The sequence below is a fragment of the Oreochromis niloticus genome, linkage group LG6 (assembly GCF_001858045.2).
Source record: "Oreochromis niloticus isolate F11D_XX linkage group LG6, O_niloticus_UMD_NMBU, whole genome shotgun sequence".
Taxonomy (NCBI): Eukaryota; Metazoa; Chordata; class Actinopteri; order Cichliformes; family Cichlidae; genus Oreochromis; species Oreochromis niloticus.
The window spans coordinates 24,912,795-24,933,524 of NC_031971.2; the positions used below are offsets into that span (position 1 = coordinate 24,912,795).

The 20,730-nt window shown below is 42.6% G+C and overlaps 1 protein-coding gene across 13 annotated transcripts in view; it reads right to left on the reverse strand.

Moving 5' to 3' along the window:
• nfixa (nuclear factor I/Xa) overlaps positions 1-20,730 on the reverse strand; it is a 118,787-nt gene that overhangs the window by 54,659 nt on the left and 43,398 nt on the right. For all 13 annotated transcript variants that reach the window (XM_013272973.2, XM_005469919.4, XM_005469920.4 and 10 more), the window contains one exon: positions 20,193-20,724. In XM_013272973.2, coding sequence (XP_013128427.1) covers positions 20,193-20,724 — 532 coding nt within the window. The remainder of the gene's footprint in view (positions 1-20,192; positions 20,725-20,730) is intronic.

Consider the following 20,730-nt stretch of genomic DNA (forward strand, 5'->3'; position numbering starts at 1 on the left):
GGATTTGTAATCCTCGAGTGGATTTAAACTGTGTTTAACGTCCGACCAGTGTGTGGATGAGCGTGCATATGTGCTTATTTCATCGGGTCTGCACAGCTGCATGTGTTTCCTTTAGTCACTAACTCTTTTGCCCATGTTGCTTTTTGATCATACGCCGCTAATCTTATTGCACAGTGGTAAGCACAGTGCTTACCTTACAAATGCAGAGGAATTATTAGTGACATACAGCTGGTACAGTTCATTCCGCCGTGTACTTTGGGATAGGCAAGTGTGCTATAGCAGTGTGGTGTTGCTACACAAATGTCCCCACATGTGCAACACACAATCACAGGGTGTTCTGGCTGTGCTCAGAGAGGCTAAGCTGCTTTGGCACTGAGATATACTGTCACCAGTCGATTAATCGGTCATTAACAACACCAGACTAGGCCAGAAATCCTAATACCAATATGTCTCCACCACATACAGATTGGTTAGTGCGTGCAGGGTCAAGACACTCCTGGAGTTGACTGTGCCATGACCCTAAGTGGAAGTTCAAGCACAAGTCATCTTAGGTAAATCAAATCAAATTCAAATTAGGTACAGATGAACTGGAGTGTAAAAATGGGCACAGATGGAGCTGCAGGTGAGAGAATAAGCACTTAGAGCCAATGCAATGGTGTAACAAGAGAGCAGGAAGTGAGAATGCTACAGCTAAAAGAGTATAGCTGAACCTATATATTGTTTGTATCGCTACCCTAATGTTTACAACTGGTTCATCATTTCCCACAGAGGCAAGTCTGAGATAGTTTTATTTTTAAACTTCATAAATTAATGTCATTAAACTGATTTTAACAAGCTGATTCTTATTTTAAAAACTCAGCAACAAAATCAAATCAACAAAATCTTTCTCTAGTAATGATGATAACTGAGAAAACACAACTAAAGTGATGATTTCAGAGTTCGGTTAGGAGAGGTAAAGTTAGCCGCCAACAAAGCCAAACTTTAAAGATCAAGGTGCTGTAAGATATATTAAAAAGGATTTTGTACCAGACCACCTTCTAGATTTGCACAGGATGAAGTCAATAGGCTTAAATCCGGGGAACATTTTCTCATGTTTGTTTACTAAAAGGCTCATGGATCAGTAAGTTAAGTCAAGGTAGGACTGCAGGAAAAAACTGCTACACAAGAAAAAATAGGTTAAAATAAAGTCTAATTCTGTACCAGGGCTTATGAAGGAGGACATAATCTAATTAGTTCTATTAAAACTATTTAAGGACCTAAATATGACATTTCTAAGTCTATGCTGCAATGATAAGGGTTGGTGGAGACAAATTTAGTAAAGTGCAATTCTGAGTCTGGAGAGATATCACAGGAAGTTGTAGTTAAGTCAGGAGGTCAAAATAAGAGATAAGAGACTTGATAATGCGTAACAGCAAAAGTAAGTTTAACAGAAAGACATATTAGGATGTTTTACGAAATTAGGAGTACGCAGGAAGATTTTCTTTGCCTGGTGTAGATGTTTGAATCTAGATCTTCTGGGACTCTGGCAATTTATTGCCTAAAAATGTAGTGGTCCAGTAACAACTACAGGATGACCAATAATCAGGTAATCAGCACCATGGGCAGGATTAACACCAGGGTCAAGAGTTATCAAGCTGCATGCTGTGATAGCGATGTTTTAAATGAAAAGGGCTTGCTTGTTTTTCCCATTGCTTCACTTCACTCCCACAAAACCAGCATGTTGTTGTGGCTGAGCATCAGATTGGAGTTGATATGCTAGATTCAGGCTGATACGCTGGTGACTAGCAAAATCTAATTACCTCCCCCAGTTAGCCGAGGAGATTAGAGGAGTTTCTGTTTCAGTGTTAGTTTGGAGATAGCAATAGCAAAGTGCAATACCTTGGCAATTCTGTCTCATAACAGGGTAATATCACACCTTGGGGTAGTCTGCAATTTAGTTAACGTGAGGCTGGCTTCGTTAACTCTACAAAGCTTTCCTGCAATTAGTAAAATTTATATTAGCAAATTTACCAAAAAGTCTGCCCATTTAGGTTTTCTGTTGTGATGTTTATTGGTTTTTGTTCTTTTCCAGAATGATTTCCTCGTATGAGACACAATAAATTGCCCTACCTTACCTTATCTTATCTCATCTTATCTTAAAATGGACAGGGATGAGTTTTGGTAGTTGGCAGTAGCCACCCAGACAGAGCCCTCAGGGAAAACATTTACTGGCCCCTCACTAACACCTGCTGTGTGTGTGTGTGTGTGTGTTAGTGAGAGACATAAAGTGTGATTGTGTGTGTGCTTGTGTGTGTATTAGAGTGTACATTTATTGGCCCCCTGCTGCCACCTCTGGGGAGGAGTCGTCCAAGTGCTGAGTGACACACGCTGCTTAGTGTCTTAATGGAGGGAGAGGAGGGGCAGCCAAACCACAGCCTCCAGACTGGGAACTTACAGCCTGTAATTATGGAGAGATGTTAAAGTTGCTCTGTGCGTGCACGTGTGTGAGAAAGAAGGAAAAGCAGAGACGTAGGAAGATTTGCTACAACCCTCTCTTTCCCAGTAAAAATTGGATCCTAGGTGTGTGTGTGTGTGTGTGTCAGTGGATCTCTCAGTCTTTGTTATGTGTGACTGTGCGTTTGCGCGATTTTTTTTTCTTCACTGCACTGTGTCACTGTCATGTGATTCCTGCTCCTCCAGCTGTGGTCACACACACACACACGCTCAGAAAAAGAAGAAGAAATGAAAGTTGTTAGGAACTGGAGCTGCGTTCAATTAGGGTAACCACATATTTACAAACAGTGGGGGAAAGCTGCCTCTCTGTGACTCATCAGCCAAGCGGCACACTTGCACTTTTGACTTCGGGCCTGCCTCTCCCAACTGCACAGCTAAGAGCGAGGGAGGGAAAGAACAGAGGGATGAAGGGAGATGACAGGGTGTGGACAGAATGAAAAACACACACATGCATTCTGGCTGTACATGTGTGAGCAACCGCATAAATAAATACATATGGGCGCATACAAACACTTGCGCAAATTAAATGAGCTCATTTAAACTCCTGTGGTGTGAACAAACGCTAGAACCGGCCTACTTTTAGACAATGACTGATGATCTTTAAACAGAAAACACAAACACTGGTTGGGAAAGGTCCCTGTAGGGCATAAAGTTGCCAATTTACAAATTAGATTAAGAAAAAAAAAGAGAGCATTGAATAATAGTCTGGGTGAAGACCTCTAGTGACATGTCACATAGTCTGTCTACATTATGAGCAAAATAATGGGCTTGCAATAGTAGCATAAAGCATCGCACTCAGTTGATCCAAGAGATTTTTGGTTTAGGTTCAAAACATTTTACCTGTTCCTCCAACCTGCTTCCAAGCCTCCAACCAAAAACAGAAAGGTCTGGATAATGTTGCACTTGATCTTACAGGGATAATATTCAGACTTTTTCCATCTAAGCATTTTTCATCTGAATATAAATTATAGTTTTTTGTCTTTGTGGACACAAAACACATCAATTCTCCATGCTCATACATTGCGGATCCAAAGCACACAGATGTGCCCCTTCCCAGGTCTAAGGGGGTGTTGTCAAAACCTGCTAATGTGCATGTGGCAAACATGGGAGCACATCAAAGCCTTGGCCTTGTTTTTTCTTTTTTGGCTGTCAGCGCCTTGAGAGAGCAAACTGAGGCACAAGGCCCTGAGTGTGAGGGCTGTTTGTCTTGACTTGACCTTGGTGTGTCTGCATGCATGCGTGTGTGCACGAGTGCATGTGTGCGCACGCATCTGTGTGGCGCACCACATCAAAGAACGATGGAGTGGCTCAGTTGTTATGACCTCTGACCCTGGCATGCTCCGAGACAGAGGGAGGGTAGAGGAGGAGGAAGGAAAAAAAAAAAAGACACAGTCAAACATGCTCACGCACACATATACACAAGGAAAAAGGGTGGGATACGCGCAGTCACTAAATGCGCAACAGCTAGAAAAACAACCACAGACAGAGACGTAGCAATTTGTCTTGTTAACTTTTATAGGGACCTGTGAGCTGGGGCAAGTAAATCCTTATATGCTCACACACTAAAATGATCACACTCGCACATCCATGCACGACTGCATACTGTTCTGAGGTGCATCCCATCCTCCATCCCGTTGAACCTGTATGAGTTTGTATTTCACTGTCCTTGACTCAATCCAATGAAAATGTTTAAAATGATTTTCATTTGACTTTGATATGACTGAACGCGGAGTACAGAGTTTCTTGTCCCTTGGATGAGAACTTTATCTCTCTGCTTTTTCATCATTTGTGCATGAAATGAAGTCTTCAAAGGTGATCTAGCCTCTACATCTTTCCTGCATTTATTTTTAGCCTGTGGCGGATATAACCTAAATCCTTGACAAAACATCAAACACTGGCTTAGCATGTGTATGCATGGCGTATGAGTCACTGGATCAGTGTATGTGTGAGTGTGTTTTAACATGTTTTTCCAACCTGCAGTAAATGAGTCATTCACTTTGTGCGTAACTGTAGACGCACATGTCTATACGTGTGTATTTCGTGTGTGTGTGTGTGCGCGTGTGTGTGTGTGTGTGTGTGTGTGCTCGTGCAAGTTTGTGTCACAGCTGCAATAACTTACAGCTCCTTGCATTTCAGCTATTCTGTCACGGTCCATTTTAATGGTCCTTCTACACACATAAACTAATGAAAACAATTCTACATACTGCTCTTTTGAAAACGAGAACATCCCTTCTAATGACGGCTGCAGAGAACTGTGGTATAAACTTTGTGGCTGATTACTGTTCTGCGCTGTCAGCAACTGCTACAAACAAGAGACCATCTTGCGATGGGATCACATCAGCCCCGCTGTCGGCTGCTAGAGGTGACGTCTTCTGCAGGTGCTGACAGCACGAATCTTTCTACAAGTGCAGGCGTGTGTGAGCAAGGCATTCTGTGTGATTGTACTCCATATATGCTCATGCACATATATGACTTTGTGTTTGCCTCCCTTTGTGCGTATATAAAACGACCCTTGACAGCCATTGGGGGCAGCGGTGGTGCGGCCGGTGTGTTTGCCTTGGCAGCGATTCAGCATTCCACATTCCTCTGTGATATTCAGTACTGTGACCTCAGGAAACCCGCCCTGCAGAGAAGCTTGCTCTCTCTCTCACATTCCCCCTCTCTTTGCAGCCTCTCTCTTCCTCTTGCCACCTCCCCAATTCTCTCAGTTTTTGTCCTTTCCGCCCTCTCTCTCTCTATCACTCCGCCCTCTTTTCATATCTGAGCTTGGGAAATCATGCGTCACCCCAACCCCCCCCAAAACCCTCATTTTATTTTCCCTCCTTGATTCTCAAAAACGTTCTCCACAACGTTACCCTCCGTCTGACAGAGGTCCCCTGACGAGGCACCTTTCTCAGTACTCCTAGTCTGAACACACATCTTGTTGCTATCATGAAAAAGTCACAACACTGTCCTGGTCACTTAATGTATCACTCGGATGCATATTTTTCCTTTATTAGGAACTCCCTCTGCATTCACAGTACAGCAGTCTGGACAGGAGTTACTCCCTCCATATCCTTGCCTTTTTTCCCTTCCCTCATTTCCAAGCCATAAATTCTGCATCTAGACTCTTCATATACATTCTAGACCCAAAAATTAAACTTAATAAAAAACTCTGTGCTATCATTTTATGAGACTCTGGCTGTTCTTCTGATCTCCCTTCCTATCGCAAACTTTTTTTTTGTGCATATCGCATGTCTCAACAAACTCCTCCTCTGGCTCCTCCCTCTTTTCTTTTAGACATGCCCACGTGCCCAGAGACATTTCACCTGAGATGACCCTACGCCCGGGGCAAGGCGGTTCCTCCTCCCTCCCTGCATGCCTCCCTCCTTCCTCCCCCTCTTAGCTTGGGCTGTAAACTACTAGACATACTTAAAACACATGGCCGCCACACCTGCCACCATAAGGTAACAGGATGAGACAAAGACAAAGAAGAAATGGAAGTATGCTGAGCCGTTTACAGTAAAGAAATACCACTATCAACAGGCTGTAGAGGCACAAAGTGCTATAGAGGCACAAAGTGCACAAAGTCACCTCCACTACATAGTAGTTAAAACTCAAACTTATATTAAGGCTGCAAATTTAACGTCACATGGTAAAAGACTAACAGATAAACACTAATCCTGAAGAAAGCTATTATGAAGTTAAACTGACACAAAAATCAAAGATAAATAAAAGTTCAGTGAAGCACCACGTTTTTATTGTTTAAACTTTAGAGCAAGTTAAAATCCAACAGAAGCTGTGAAAGGCTAATCATTGCAGACATTCCCCACGTTACACTGTAGCTATCCACTGAGTGTGGCGTGTGCGCTGTGTGGCTGACCTACATACAGCAGAGTGGAGAGGAGCAGGGGTGAACTGAGGTAAAAGGGTGGAGCAGGCAGCCAACTACCTTATCTCCCAGTATCTCTGACACTTTCTTCAATCTCAAGTGTACCTTAATATGGCCTGATGTGTGGCAACAACCTTTGTAAACTCCTTAAGTCATAAAAAGTAATCACGTCAGTGAAAGGCTAAGAGGAAGCAAAATAGAAAGGCCAACAAACTTCCATTAATATATTATACACTTATGTATGTATCTGTAGAGGTATGAAGGACAAGCACAAACGCATAAATTTATGAAGTTAACAATGTTTTATGACTGTCTGCAGGTGTGCGCATATATTAAAGTATTACTAAGTAAGTCGGGGGGTTTCTGGAAATTTTAAAACTTTGCATGAACGCAGTTAACAGAGAGGACCAGGGACACGTGCATGTCCATATGTGTGTTTGTGGGTGACTGTGTATGTGTCAGAGTGACTGTGAGTAGGTGCATGTGTGTCTGTGTATTTGCAAGACCATGAACGTGTGTATGTGTGTGTTTCGGATTAAGAGCTTCACCCCTGGACCTCGAAATTAGATAGGGGATTAGTGGGACACATCCGCCACCTGGCATTTTAAGCCCCACAATTACAACAACAACTTTTAATCAAAAACAGCCACATATGTGTTACATACAGTCAGAACTCAGTAACTTGTATATTTTTCTCCTCGTGCTAATATCTCCTGGGCTGTCATTGAACTGACCCTGCCATAACAACAGGCCACATGGAGGGCAGCTGAATGCTACAGTTTTTAGTCTGATCATGACCCATTGTATTAATAGGGATCAGCCTAGATTGGGACTTGTTAGCACTGCACACTATGCAAGGATTTAGCATTCAAAGTGACTTTTACTTGGCACAAGGCACGGAGAAACGATGTGAAGCAACTGCTGCTAGGCCAGGAGGTAGCTTCCCATTATCACCTGTGCAAGGTATTCACGAACCAAAGATCATGGCTCTATGCTAGGTCTTACTAATAATGTGATACTCCACTGAACTCCTGTAAAAATTCTTTACTCCTGTTGCAGTGCTCAGAGGGGTCAAAGATTGGGATTGGTTACAGAGTAACACCTCTGGAGCTGCTGGGTATTCAGTGTCTTGTTCAAGGCCATTTTAACAGGTTGGGTGCTTGCCGAGCACCAGAGCTTTAATCTAACTTACTAAGCCACACTGCTGTTATTCAAACGCAGGGTGACAATACAGCTAAAGGCAAGCCTTGACGGTGACGTGCTGTCAAATACTTTAACTATTAAATAAATTAAAAAATAACCGTGATCTTGCATTAACATCAACATATACATGCTTAACAGAAATGTATGAACTGTTTTAAACTCACATCCATAGCCTCCGAGGCTTTGATTGTTTCAAGGATGTTAGACTAGTAAAGAGTGGTGGTTTTTACTCTGTATAGAGAAATTATGTTATAGAACTAAAAAGCAGGAAGGGCCACGAAGCCCCTGAAAACTGCTCCAGTTCATGGCCAGCGCACAGTGGGGAGGAAGACACAGCGGGTTAGCAATCAAGCTAAACACAAACAGCAACCAGGCACCATGAAAGGAAAAGAAATCATGTCCTTTTTTCCATGTACACCTCCAGTTAAACATGTTAATACACATATACAAAAGTTTCTCTGTGTTTAAGAGGCAAATTAGACCCACTAAGCGAAAGAGTGTGGAAAGAAAAAATGAGCCCGTATACCAAGATTTGTTGCCAATATGCCAATAACCAAGAGCCCCACATGTATAGTATGGTAAGGTAAAATATACTTTCCAAACTTCACTACATACACTAAAAATGTACTCTTGATTCTGAGTAAGTGTAATTCAGATAGCAATGAAGAAAAAACACTACATGAAGCCAACGTGAAGAGTTAGCCAAAATAAAAAGTCTAATCAAATGAAAACAAAGGAGGGAGCAAAGAGAAGGAAGCAGGGTTCTGCATTTTTTCTTTATTAACAAGCTGAGTTTCCATCCAAAATCTCAGATAGCAATCAACTACAAATTAGGACCAGATTTCTTTAATTGACCATCATGTCGCCTTAAAAGATGGAGTGCCATCTTGATTTACCACTACTTTCTAAGAAGGTGACAGGAAAAAAAAGAAACTGGGGAAAGGAGAAACATGAGACAGAAGAGATTAAGGAAACTGAATAATTTGCCTGAAAGGAAAAAAAATGAACAGACAATGCTAAAACAGAGAACTTGAGATGGAAACAGCGAGAGACAGAGGGAATAGGAGAGAGGGGTGTAATTGCAGGAAAAGGGGGCTCATTAGCCCGTCACTATCCTCAATCTAACCCTCAATTTAAGGTCAGGGAAGAGAAAGAGAGAAAGAGACTACAGAAAATGAGAGAATCAGAAAAGGAAGGAGCAATTTAATAATAATTTATCTGCAGTTTATACAGTGTTAAATGATTCACTGTCAAACTTTTCTTTCTCTGTTCAAATTTCTACCTCTGGCCCCTTTACACCAGCTGGCAGCTCTGAGCGTGCACGCTGCACCGTCATGCATCACACATCATATCTCCTTACACACCTCGCGTGACGAATGCACCGTCTCTCTGCCCCGTCTGAACTCACTTAGGAGTAAGGAAGAAACACTGACTTTGTTCTCAAAAGAGAGGAAAATCACGATAAAAGAGTGGTGTAAAATATAAAAGACCCAGTCAAAGAGATTTAATACCAAGTTGTACTCAAACTGTCCATAAGTCCCTCTAGTAAAGTACTTCAAGTCTGAACCCCGGACCAGGTAAATTGTAAACTGGTATTTTCATCAAGTGGAGCCCAACTGTTAACAGTGATTGGCCCAAGGCAACTTATGGATACTGACTCACAGTTTAAGAAAGCAGGGTGATGAGATATCCATTCCTTCCCTGAAGAGTCAATGTGTTGCCCTACCCTTAACTACTCTGTGCAGTTAAGAGCAGGAATGTAGTGCATGGAGAGCACTCAGAGTGGCTACAAAGTCTCCAAATGGAGTGCTGCCTAAACTGCTTTTTCTAGTCATAATTTTAAGAGATTAGTCACTTTTCTGCAGCTACTTTTAGCTTCTGAACATGTTCTGGATGTAGCTTTAATTGGGTGAACCACTGAAATGTGCTACCCGCCTTTAACTGTAGTCCAAACTCTATAGGTGCACCACAAAAAAAGAGCATCACAAGCACTCTGAAGTGGTTATATATAGAAACTATACAGGGCTTTCTATAGTCCTGAAAAGTGTTACCACTTACGATGCTCTAAGTCAGCAGGCCTTGCATTGTTTACAGTGCCACAGCAGGAATGCCTCGCTGGATAAAGCTGAGGTAAGAATAAGCACCACACGAATCCCTACTGTACCAGACTACCCACTGACTAGGTTTCAGCATTTTGCGCTTGGCCTGTGTGTATGTGTGTGTTTGAAGGAAAAAAGGTGGGTGGATGCACCAGGTGCCAATCCATGCAAAGAGAAAATGTGCCCAAAGTGTCGCAGGATTTCCACTGTCTGGAAAAAGCACAAATAAATACAACCATTCACAAGTGTCCTTTTCTATTTAGCATACAATCTGGATCGCACTAACATTATCATCCCATTAAGTACGAACAGTCTGTGTGTCACCTATTTGTTTTGTTTGCAATTAAACAGGATAAAACAGATGACTGTACAGACAAAGCCATGCACTTACACAGAAGCATACAGTCACACACTTTGTGGAGGAGAAAAAAAATGCAATCTGAAAAGAAAAAAAGAAGAACTAAACAATATACCATCATGTTTTAATTTCATTTGTCGTTCGAATTGGGCCACTGATGGTTGTCGGCATCAGTCATAAAACCATATTGCCTCAACAGATGCATGATGATGTACACAGATCATAATCATGCATTTATAGATCATACACGTGCTTTGGCAACACATGCGGAGCCAAATATGTGCAGCTGAATGTTTACACACCCCGAGAGAAGAGCATTGTTTAAATAAATGTATATACTCATATATTACACACTGAAAACGCATCTCTATGCCGTCTTTCTCCCTCTCCCTCTCTCGTCTCTCTCCCTGTTTTCTTTCATGTGGGAGGCAGCAATGGGCACCCAGCCATGCCACATCAATATGCGTACTGGTGAAACGCTTCCCCTGCTTCCCCCATGTTGCAGTTGCCGAGGCCTGCAGCAGTTGAAGCGGCAGCTACTGTCACCGGATATGGCAGGTCATGTTAGCTAGTAGTTAGTTAAAGGAGGTTAGCGAGCTAGCACTCCCACTGAGGCAGGCCACAACCGGGCTGGCCTTGTCGTAGCAACCTGCCGTGGTGACAGCCCACTGACGCAGACAACGCCAGCCAGTGCCACCCTGAAGGCACCTTGGATTGCACCCAGGCAAGGTTCCCTGGGAGTCCGGGTTGCCATGGTGGCAGCCGAATTTGGGTCCAATAAACGTGAGGGGAACAGGCGGCGGACTGGGGAGGGGGACTTTGGGGTGGCAAGAAAGGGGACAGAGAAGGGGGGATTTCTGACTAAAAAAAACAAAAAAACAAACAAAAAAAACCCCCCACCAGTCAGTGTACAAAAACATATTAATGGAAGGACATTTAAATAAAATCATTCATCCCCTAAAAATAAGACAGACGGCAACAGAGAAACTGCGATACTGTGTGGTGGATGCTGCTGCTACCTACACAAAGGGTTTTTAAGAGTCTCTTAACATCGTCAATGACAAGATGAAAGTACTGCATGTCTTCCGCTGCTCCGAGGTTGTAAATGAAAAGTATAAAGCTCAGCTGTCAGATCACTCAAGTTGCAAAGTGACAGATGCACTTCTCACGTCTTACTCCACAAGGCCGCGACTATAAACAAGATGTGCTCTTAACGATTACAGGCAAGTTAAAAAGAGTCAGAGTTGTTAACAGTCACACTCAAGTGTAACACAATTAAACATAAACCAAATAAAAGCTTTTAAAAGACGCCCCTCACTTGGCTTCCCCGCTCCGCTCTTTCAATTACAATTCACTAAGTGGTTGGAGGTGACTTAACCCTGATCTTCGTGTTCATAAATTCATCTCCTCTTAACGAGAAAGTTTTCACAACAGAAATGCGCCATAGGACTTTTTAGCAGTTGGTTTACACCTGGCTCCCTTGGCCGATGGGCCGACGAGCTGAATTATAAACAGCTGAAACAGAGAGTGAAGCATAACACCTTGCTGTGGCCAGTTCACCACGGTGTCCCTGAGACCCCAAAACTCTGCTCCTTCCAAACTCTGAATCTAAAAAAAGACGCCTGCTTGGCTCATAGTACTGTAAATCATGCAAAGTAGAGCATAGCGCTCGGTCTGGAAAAAATAACCATGTATAATGAGCAGACAGAGACATATGCACATATGCACTCTCACACATATGCACGCCTGTGCTTACACACATAAACCTTGCCAAAAGAACCCCCCACCACCACCCACTACACTGCTTTGTACTAGACACACAAACACACACCGTCTTTGGCCTAGTCCTTAATTCTAACCCCTGGAAACACCATCCTTTCCCGAATCCATGCTAGTGATAAAGAACAAACAAACAAAACAAAACACTATCTCTGCCCCCACCTTACTCCACTTGCTGAGACTCTGTCCACTTTCCACCTGCTCTGTACCCCCCTCCAAGCACGCTCAAACTCAAACATGAACACACACACATACACACACACACACACACTAATGCCATTTCACTCTAAACTCATCCTGTTATCTAAACAAGCGCCGTCCTCTCGTCAGCGTCAGTGGGTTCCTTTCTCTGTCTCCTCAGAGAAAAGAGAGACTCTCCTGTTCACAGATGAATGGGGTCTTTTGATGAAGCGCCGAGCCTTGTTTACCGCCACTCCATTTATTTACCGGCCTGTTTTTCAAGTCGTCATTGAGGGACACTCTACCAAACACCCCGCGCGTCAACCCCCTTTACCCACCAAACCGCATCCTCATCCACCAGCCCCCTCCATCTCATCCTCCCCTTAACTACACCCCCTATATGCTCAACATAAATACAAAATGTACACACTATGCCTGCTCCCAATCCCATGTTGTTCCCTATCCCGTTTCATCCCGCTTTCTTCTCTACGTCTAGTGTCCTAGATCTGTGTCCAAACTGATTTGAAGCTTACTCGCTTACACAGACGCATGCCAAATTTGATTCTCTGCATTCTGCTGTGCTTCTCGGCTAGCTCACTCATTCACCCCCCCACCCCTCTCCACCCCACTTTCTGTCTTCTCTAAACTGCTCTCCTTCTCACGGTGTAACAAACATCAAATTAAGCCTTCATGAAGTTTTTTTTTCTCCAAACATGCAAGAGTGGCTTTTTCGGAAAAGACGGACCATCTCAGTGTGATGATGTTTTAACCAGAAAATAATAAGCAACCAAATTAAATAACGTGTTATGTAAATATCATAAAGTGAAAGGACTACATTTATCCAGAAGGGAAACTAAACTCCAATCCAGCCTGACTGCATACACAAAAATAGTTGTACTGACAAATAAACAAATGTAAAAATAAACTAAGGCATTAAATACTAACCAGAAAGAGTGTTGAAGGCTTTTCTGTAATTTGAAATATCAAAAAAATGACTGGTGACAGAACATATTTGGCCACTACATAAAATTTAAAAAAAAAATCAAGGTTCAAAGCCTCGACATGTGTGATGGCCTGCTTTCATGAAAACTGAGGATAATGGTCCTATTGAGTGCTAAAATGTTTGTGCTTACAAGTTATTATACATTTTTTTGTAGCTGCAAATAGAAGTCCAGGGTGCTAATGAGGCTAGGGGAGGGCATTCATTTGAACCTTAAAGAGGAATAAAAGAAAAGCGGAACAAGCGAAGGAAAGAAAAGAGAAGAAAGAGAGGATCAGAGGGAGGAGGTTGGCAGAGACTATCATGAAAATTTGGCGTCTTCCATGCAGGGAGATAGCATCGTGCCAAAAGCGACCGCCGACACAACTCCTCTCACTTTCAACATTAGACTCCTTTGCCGTGTTAAATTCGCCCACATAATAATTTCATTATTCTTCAACCCACATGTGCAAAATAAAATGAAATAGAGGATATTTTTATTTCTTTTTTCTAAATCGGTACTGACCCAACTTTTAATTCAACAAAACAAACTCAGCAAAACCGCTTCTCTTAAGAAAAATAACTATGCGGGGAAAAATTTAATAAAAACAACAGAAACATAAGTAATAGTGCCTTGGATTTAAAATACAGTACTGAGGTACTTATTATAGCATGCCTATTGCTGTGTGGCACTGAATACTGCCATTAGCCAGACTCAGCAGCCTTTGCCAGGGCCTCGCTGTGAGTGCAGCCCGGTGAATAAGCCGTGTTCCCTGGCTCTCCCTCCTTTCTGGCTGGCCTGTCTGAGATTGAGCATTGGCCATAGCGCTCTTTCTCCTGCTCCTTCTCCTCCTCTTCCTCCTCCTCTCTGTCTCTCTGAGGTCGGGAAACCCTCCTGAGTGGGTATATGGTTTTTGGGGACAGACACATTTCATGGTTGGCGCCGCTACAAAAGCCTGAAAAGAGACCCGGCACTGGGAAGACACAGTATTAATACAGACAATACCTCCCCCTCGCTGCTTCTGACTCTCTTTTTTCTCAATAACCTCTTTCTTTTCATCTCTTTTTCTTGCCCCCCCCCCCCCCTCCTTTTTTTGCACTTTAGTTTTTCTCCTAATAAAAAATGTTAAAAAGCCCACTCAGCTCAAGTAAAGAATGCAGTTTTTTATCACTGCGTGGCGTGGCTTAGCCTACACCCATTTTTATTTAACAAACGTTACTGTGTTTTAATGTGCAATTAAATCTCAACAGTAGGTATTAGACTAGGCTCGGCAGCGTGTGAAAACACTAGTCTTTCTTTCAAATAAACAAAAAACTGCTAAGCTTGTATTACATGCCAGTCCAAAGAGTAATTTAGCCAGAAAAATAGCAACATTGTGTTACATTATTAAATTAGTGAAAATAATAAAGACACATTTACTTTAATTTGCATAATGTATTTCAAGATATTATTTTGAACACATCACCACTGGGCCAAAATTTAAATTAAAGGTTAATTTAATTTGTGGAAAACTAAAATTGTGTAGTTGTAAATTTAAAGTGAGCACCGCAATAAATTAAAACACTATAAAGAAAAAAAAGATACGCACAATTAGTATCCAAAGAAATGTAAATTGTTTAATTTGGGACAGAAAGACGTTTTTCCCCTAATCATGAAAACCACAGAACACAACGCTGAAAATTTCCTTTTGCTTTTCTGCTTCTCTACCTGCTTTGCGTTTACGCTGCAGTGCTTCTTCTCATGGGGAGCAGAAAAAAATCTGACAGCTGGGTTCATTCAAAAAGACACAGGGCATCTGAGAAAAACCAGTAAAAGAGCCAAATAGCACAAACTGTCTTATTTGTCTCCTCCACCATAGTAATGGCCTCCCAATTTCACTGGAATAATCTATTTACCGCATATCTCCGACACTGAAACTCTTCACACAAAAGGAAACAGATGCGGGTAGACCAGAATTGTTCATGGGTTTTACTCTCTCCCGAGGCAGGCACAGCCAAAGAAATGGAGGCTTATGATCGTTACGTAAAACCAAAAAAAGCGGAGAGCTTTTCTAGGACAAAAGGCACCGTATCAAGGAGCATGCCAGTTGTCACTGGTCAATTTAATGGGAGACCAAACATAACAACATTGTCTTTGACTCGCCTTTCTCGTGTTTTTTTTGTTTTTTCAAATTTTCCCTCGAGTCAGCTTGTGTCATCATGGTCTCATGAGATAAATGCAGACCCTGCGGTTTTGGATCAATCTATGTGCGTCTGTGACACCCCAATGTTAGCCTCGCGTCTGTGTATGTGTGCGCGTGTTTTGGAACGAATGAGTACACAACAGGGCTTTGGCTAGACGGATAGCAATAGCTATCCAAATACACAGACTTTTTTCTGAAGCCAAGAATAGTGTGAGAAGACTCCCTCTCACTCGGCCTCTCTAATGTGACGGGGCTCTCCCTGCGTCTTAACCCTTTAGATTTGATACATAGCCACCTCAACGCGTCCCTGAGGCCAGACAGAAAGGCAGAGATGTGCAAAAGACCCGACTAAACGAGAGTCATCAGTAAACATTTGCTGATGCCAAAGCTGCTCTGCATGTGGAGAGCTTTTCTTAGCCGACGTGGGCCCTGTTCCCACCACACACACAACACAAAAGCCTCAGACCTAACCGACCCCCCCTCCCGAGTGTCAAGATTTCATTTAATCAAAACTTCACTGCTGACGGCCATCCTAAGCTGTGCTTGCACACAAGGATAGTCCACTCAAACCTTGTGATGTCATGGGAGTCTGAGAAGAGATCCAGGAAGTAATTAACAACAGATTATTTTCACAGGGAAAAAACAACGAGCTATGGGGAAAAGAAGACCTGTGGAATCCATCAGAGTATTCCTTCAATTTTTAAGATGTCGCAAACAATTCACGTGATCCCTGAGTGTCAGGATTCCTTTCTTTTTCTCTCCCTTTCCTGTTACTACATTTTTTCACCTTTTTCCTCACACATTTAATTACCTTTTTCATCCCCATAAACTCAAGAGTTTTGCGTAGTGATGAATGTAAGTAGGGTTTTATTTGTGAATCCTAGCTGTGGTCAGCGAATTGGCTGGGGGGCTGGCCACAACACTAAGGCTTCTCTGGGCTTTCTCACAGCAATGTCCAAGGCTTGACTACTGCTATAGTGAGAGAGAGGCGGGATCTGGCACTACGGAGCGTGGAGTGTGGAGCGGTCATGGCAGAAATGGCACGGCGAGCACATTTCACACCTCCCTCAGAGTGACTGCAAATTTCCTGTACTGCACTTTTGATTGGAAACACATTTGAAACATCTTTTCATGATCACACTTACAGCGTACAAAAGAAAAAGGGGAAAAAAAATAAAACGCTGGAAGAATGCTTTCCAAGCTATGACTAAGTGCATAGAGCTAACTTTGGACCTGACAAATGTTTTTTTTAATCTTCTATTTTTCCAACCTCGAATAAATCAGAAATGTGCTGAGTTTAATCTAAAACAGCCCAAAGATTATAAATCAAATAGTCCACTGAATACTGTGAGGAGGAGCAATAACTTCTCCTCAGATGGTGTACAACTGCAGCCACCTATGCAGTAGTCAGAGTAACAGAAGTGAGAACTACATCTAGGCTAGTATGGTGAAGTACGTGTAAGCCTACCCAAAGCGCTCCATTCATGGGTTATCAACTGGACACTGCCAGTGTTCGGTGCTCTGGCAGACCCTTGGCACTTCCGGGCCAAGAGATCACTATCTCCATTATAATATACCAGTCACTCACTCTTAATAAACACTAAAAATACACTACTCACTGCACTGCACCACAGCCCCTCTTTCCCGCTCATCTATTCTCTGCCAGCATTTCAGTTACAAAGTCATTCAGTTTCAAAGACATGTTGCTCTGTCTGCTTTTTTTTTTACTCTTTATCTGAGGTGCCTGAAAACAGGCGGAGAAGGTTTTGTATTGTGGCATCGTGGTTTGTTCTGTTACGGCTGCGGTGTGTTATGCTCTGTAACAGAGAGGATCTCAAAGGCTGGCTGGCTGCAGAACAGTCTGAGAAAGCCTGACGGCAAGCCCAGAGATTCCCCGTGGCAGCTTTTGCCACTCTGTCATAAACAAAACACAAGACGTCTTTCTCTTCTTCCCACACCAACGGGGCCCGGGTGCTGCCAAACAGAACAATCACTATTGTAGCCTCTTCTGCTTTCCAACGTGCTCTCTCTCCCTCACTCTCTCTCCGAGTCTCCTACAATATAAACAAAAGAGATCAGCGGAGGCTTTACCTCTGTGAGAGCAACAATGAAGGCGATGTTTAAGGAGACAAAACAAAAGTGTGCACGGGATCAAAGAGGAGCGAGGAAGACAGAGATGCTAAAGACCGACAAAATACAAACCAAACAAAAACAAACAATGAGCACATCTTGTCATTCACTGTGCAAGTGAGTGGAAAAAAAAAAACCACACAACCACACATCACTGTAACAGATGAGTGCAACAGAGAAACGGAAGGCCTTGATGCCCATTTCCTATATGTGAGTTAAAAGCAAAGGAAAGACAAGTGTGCTGACCTTACAGAAAGTTTGCTCTTTGTGTAGACCCCAAAGCAGCTCTCCAACAAGGACTTAAAGTGAAAATCGGTTCTTTGGAATAAGATAAAAGTGCTGAGGCACACTATTGTATTATTATATATTGTATTAGTCAGATAAGATAAGACAAAGTATCCAGTAAGCCGACATTATGAATGGGCAGCGCACTGGGCATGGCCTCCAAGTAGTCATGTGTTTTACTGCATTGTTGTAAACCAAAGTGCTGCGGTGATGAATACATGCCAAGAACCTGAAAACTGGACAGCTGACATCATCAGTACAGGTAAAGGAAATTTAGTGCAATTCAATTACAGCACATTTGTGTGTACGGACACATCAGAACATCTGTAGCAATCTTTACTCACTAGGTTTTAAACCCAAGCAGCTTTAATTACTTAAACTAATATATACACAGAATTACACCATGAATAAAATATTTTCTGCTGTTCATTGGTGTGTTACTTTATTCCTTTGTCCAGCATACCATTTTGCTTTCTCAGTGAATTTAAAATATTAAAAAGAAGATTAAAAAGAACCTCTTAGAATATGCGTGTCATTCGATTTAGTTTTAATTTTATGATTAAACTAATTTTGCATAATTTACAAGGGGAGACATTTTCATTTGCGTAAAACAGAACTGACCCGAAATGCAGCAGTATACCAATAAATCATTATAAGAGCCATTTTTTTGGGATTAAATTTGATTATAAATTTAAAAAATACAATCAACTACATCTAAAAAAAAAACAAAAAAAACCCCAAACACTGTTGATATTCTCTCAGTATGCTCTAATATGGCCGCAACCTATGGTTTATTACCGCCACAGAGAGACCAACAAAGTGAAGCTGGAGCTGCTGCCAGGGTTTGGCTCAGGCTGTGAGTTATTTGGCCTGGACTGATATTTTGTGTGTGTGTGTCAGAGAGAGAGAGAGCCTAAGGATCACCTATGATAGCATTTGGCTAGAGTAATGTTAGTGCCCAGTGTAAGAGTTGTGCCTCAGCAGACGTGTGTGTGTGTGTGTGTATTTGGACAGTGATTGGGATATGCTGTATATATATATGTGTGGGTTGAGTCACTGTTTGAAATTTCCAGAAAATTCCAGCTGACATAATATTAGGTCATGAGTGTGTGTTTGTATATGTAGCCAGCAAATGGTTAAGCAGTGTGTATTTGGAGGATTTGGCTGTGAGATACATTATGTGTGTGTGTGTCTGCATGTGTGTGGCTTCTCTGACTGTGGGTTTTTTTTTTTTTTTTGCAATGTGGGGGGAAAAACTACAACACAGCCAGTGTTTTGGCTGTGTGTGTGTGTGGAGTATGCGCACTGGAGGCTACAGTGATGTTTGGCCGGGTGTGAGTGTGTGTATCCATGATGGTGGCTGCGATACAACAATGTTTGGCTGTATTAAACTGTATCTGTGATAGTCCTTGGCCGAACGTGTGTGCTGTGTGGGTGTGTGTACGCAATCGTGACTAAAACCGTGTTTGCCTTTACGTGTGAAAGTGCGCTGCAGAGATGACAGAGTTGTTTTTCTTTTCTTTTTTTCTCCTTTTTTTTTTAAAGAGTGTGTGTGTATCTTTATTTAGCTGTGTTTGTATGTGTGTGTATGGGTGTGAAGGTGGCTGCAATAGTACTGGCTGTCTTTGAGCATTGGCGTTTTGTGTGTGAGCGTGAGTTTGGCAGCCAGGTCCAACGTGGTGCTAACGTTCAGGCAGACGGTGAAGGCGGCAGCAGCCTGCGGCCTGAGAGCAGGAGGCTCACGGCTCTGTTCGCTTTCTCTCTCTCTCTCTCACACACACACACACACACACACACATAAATACACAACCACACACAACCTGGGCTGCGGCCAAATGATGATTTCTGGCTACAATGGCCTTACCATGGCAGATATACCTCGACAGACTGTGTACAATACTATAAACAGTGACTCTTCTTTGTGCAAAATTCATTGCGCAAAAAACACAGAAATTTCATCTCATAAAAAACAGTCACTCAAACACACACAGATACACACAAGCATGCAAATTCTTTCCTAGGAAAAAAAACAAAAACACACACACACAAAATACATGCTCATATGAAGCCGCAAATGCCTCGCTCAGAATAATGAATGTTTACTTGCCAGAGCACGCTGGACGTATGCCCCTGACACACACTAACAAATTCTTTTTTATTACTGTTGATACTACGTTGTCATGTAAACAAACCCCAAGAAACAGATGAAGAAAAGAAAAATATTAAAAGAACAAAAAACAAAAGTACCCGCTGTTTTCTGTGGGAACAAAAGCAAGCAGGGACTTTCACTTTGTTAATCTGAGAGATAAATCTTTACTTTATTTCTTTTTTTCTTACCTTTTAAATTTACATAACTGCTTAGTTATTACTTTAACTTTCCCTCCGTACTAGTAAAAATGTTTTTATTGTGTCTCTGAATATTTTTACTTTTACGTTATTCTTTTTATGTTTTTTGTCATTTTCTATATTTTACTATATTGCAAATTAAGGTATGCACTTGTGTTTCTGTTGTGTTTCAAGTTGTTAAAATGTTAGTGCGCACCTAAAAGCACACCAACATGATCACATATGGCGAGTGTTTATGTGCTGGCATCCCTCTCAATTAGTGTCTGATGTCCAGTTTCTCACATACCTGGCGTGTGGACGAAGTAGGCCAGGTAGAGGTCCAGCTCCTTGACGGACACTCCGATGTGGTGTGGCTGGACGCACAGGCCAGGGTTGGTGCACTGTGGTGACTTGACCAGTCGTTCTCCGTCCGTGCTCTCCAGGGGGCTGCCCTTAAACAGGATGACCATCACCAGGTCCAGCCGCCACACCTTGTCAGCCTGGCGCAGGCAGTCGATGCGACGTATTTTGCCCTTCTGGTCGGGGTTGGACAGCACGCAGCAGGGGGGCTTTTTGCCCGTGATGGTGAGCACAAAGTCCTCACGGAACTCTGGCCGGATGTCCTTGCGGAGCTTGGCCAGCAGGCGTGAAGCCCACTTCTGCTTGATCTCTGGCTTCTCTCCCAGCAGTTCATCCTTCACTGCACGCTCTTCCTCCTTGGACATGCGCTTCTCGTGCTTTTTGAAGTATTTACGCTTGCGGGCCTGCAGGTTGAACCAGGTGTAGGCGAAGGCGCGGACATGGGGCAGAAGGGCCTCGATGAAGGGGTGGAATTCATCCTGGAT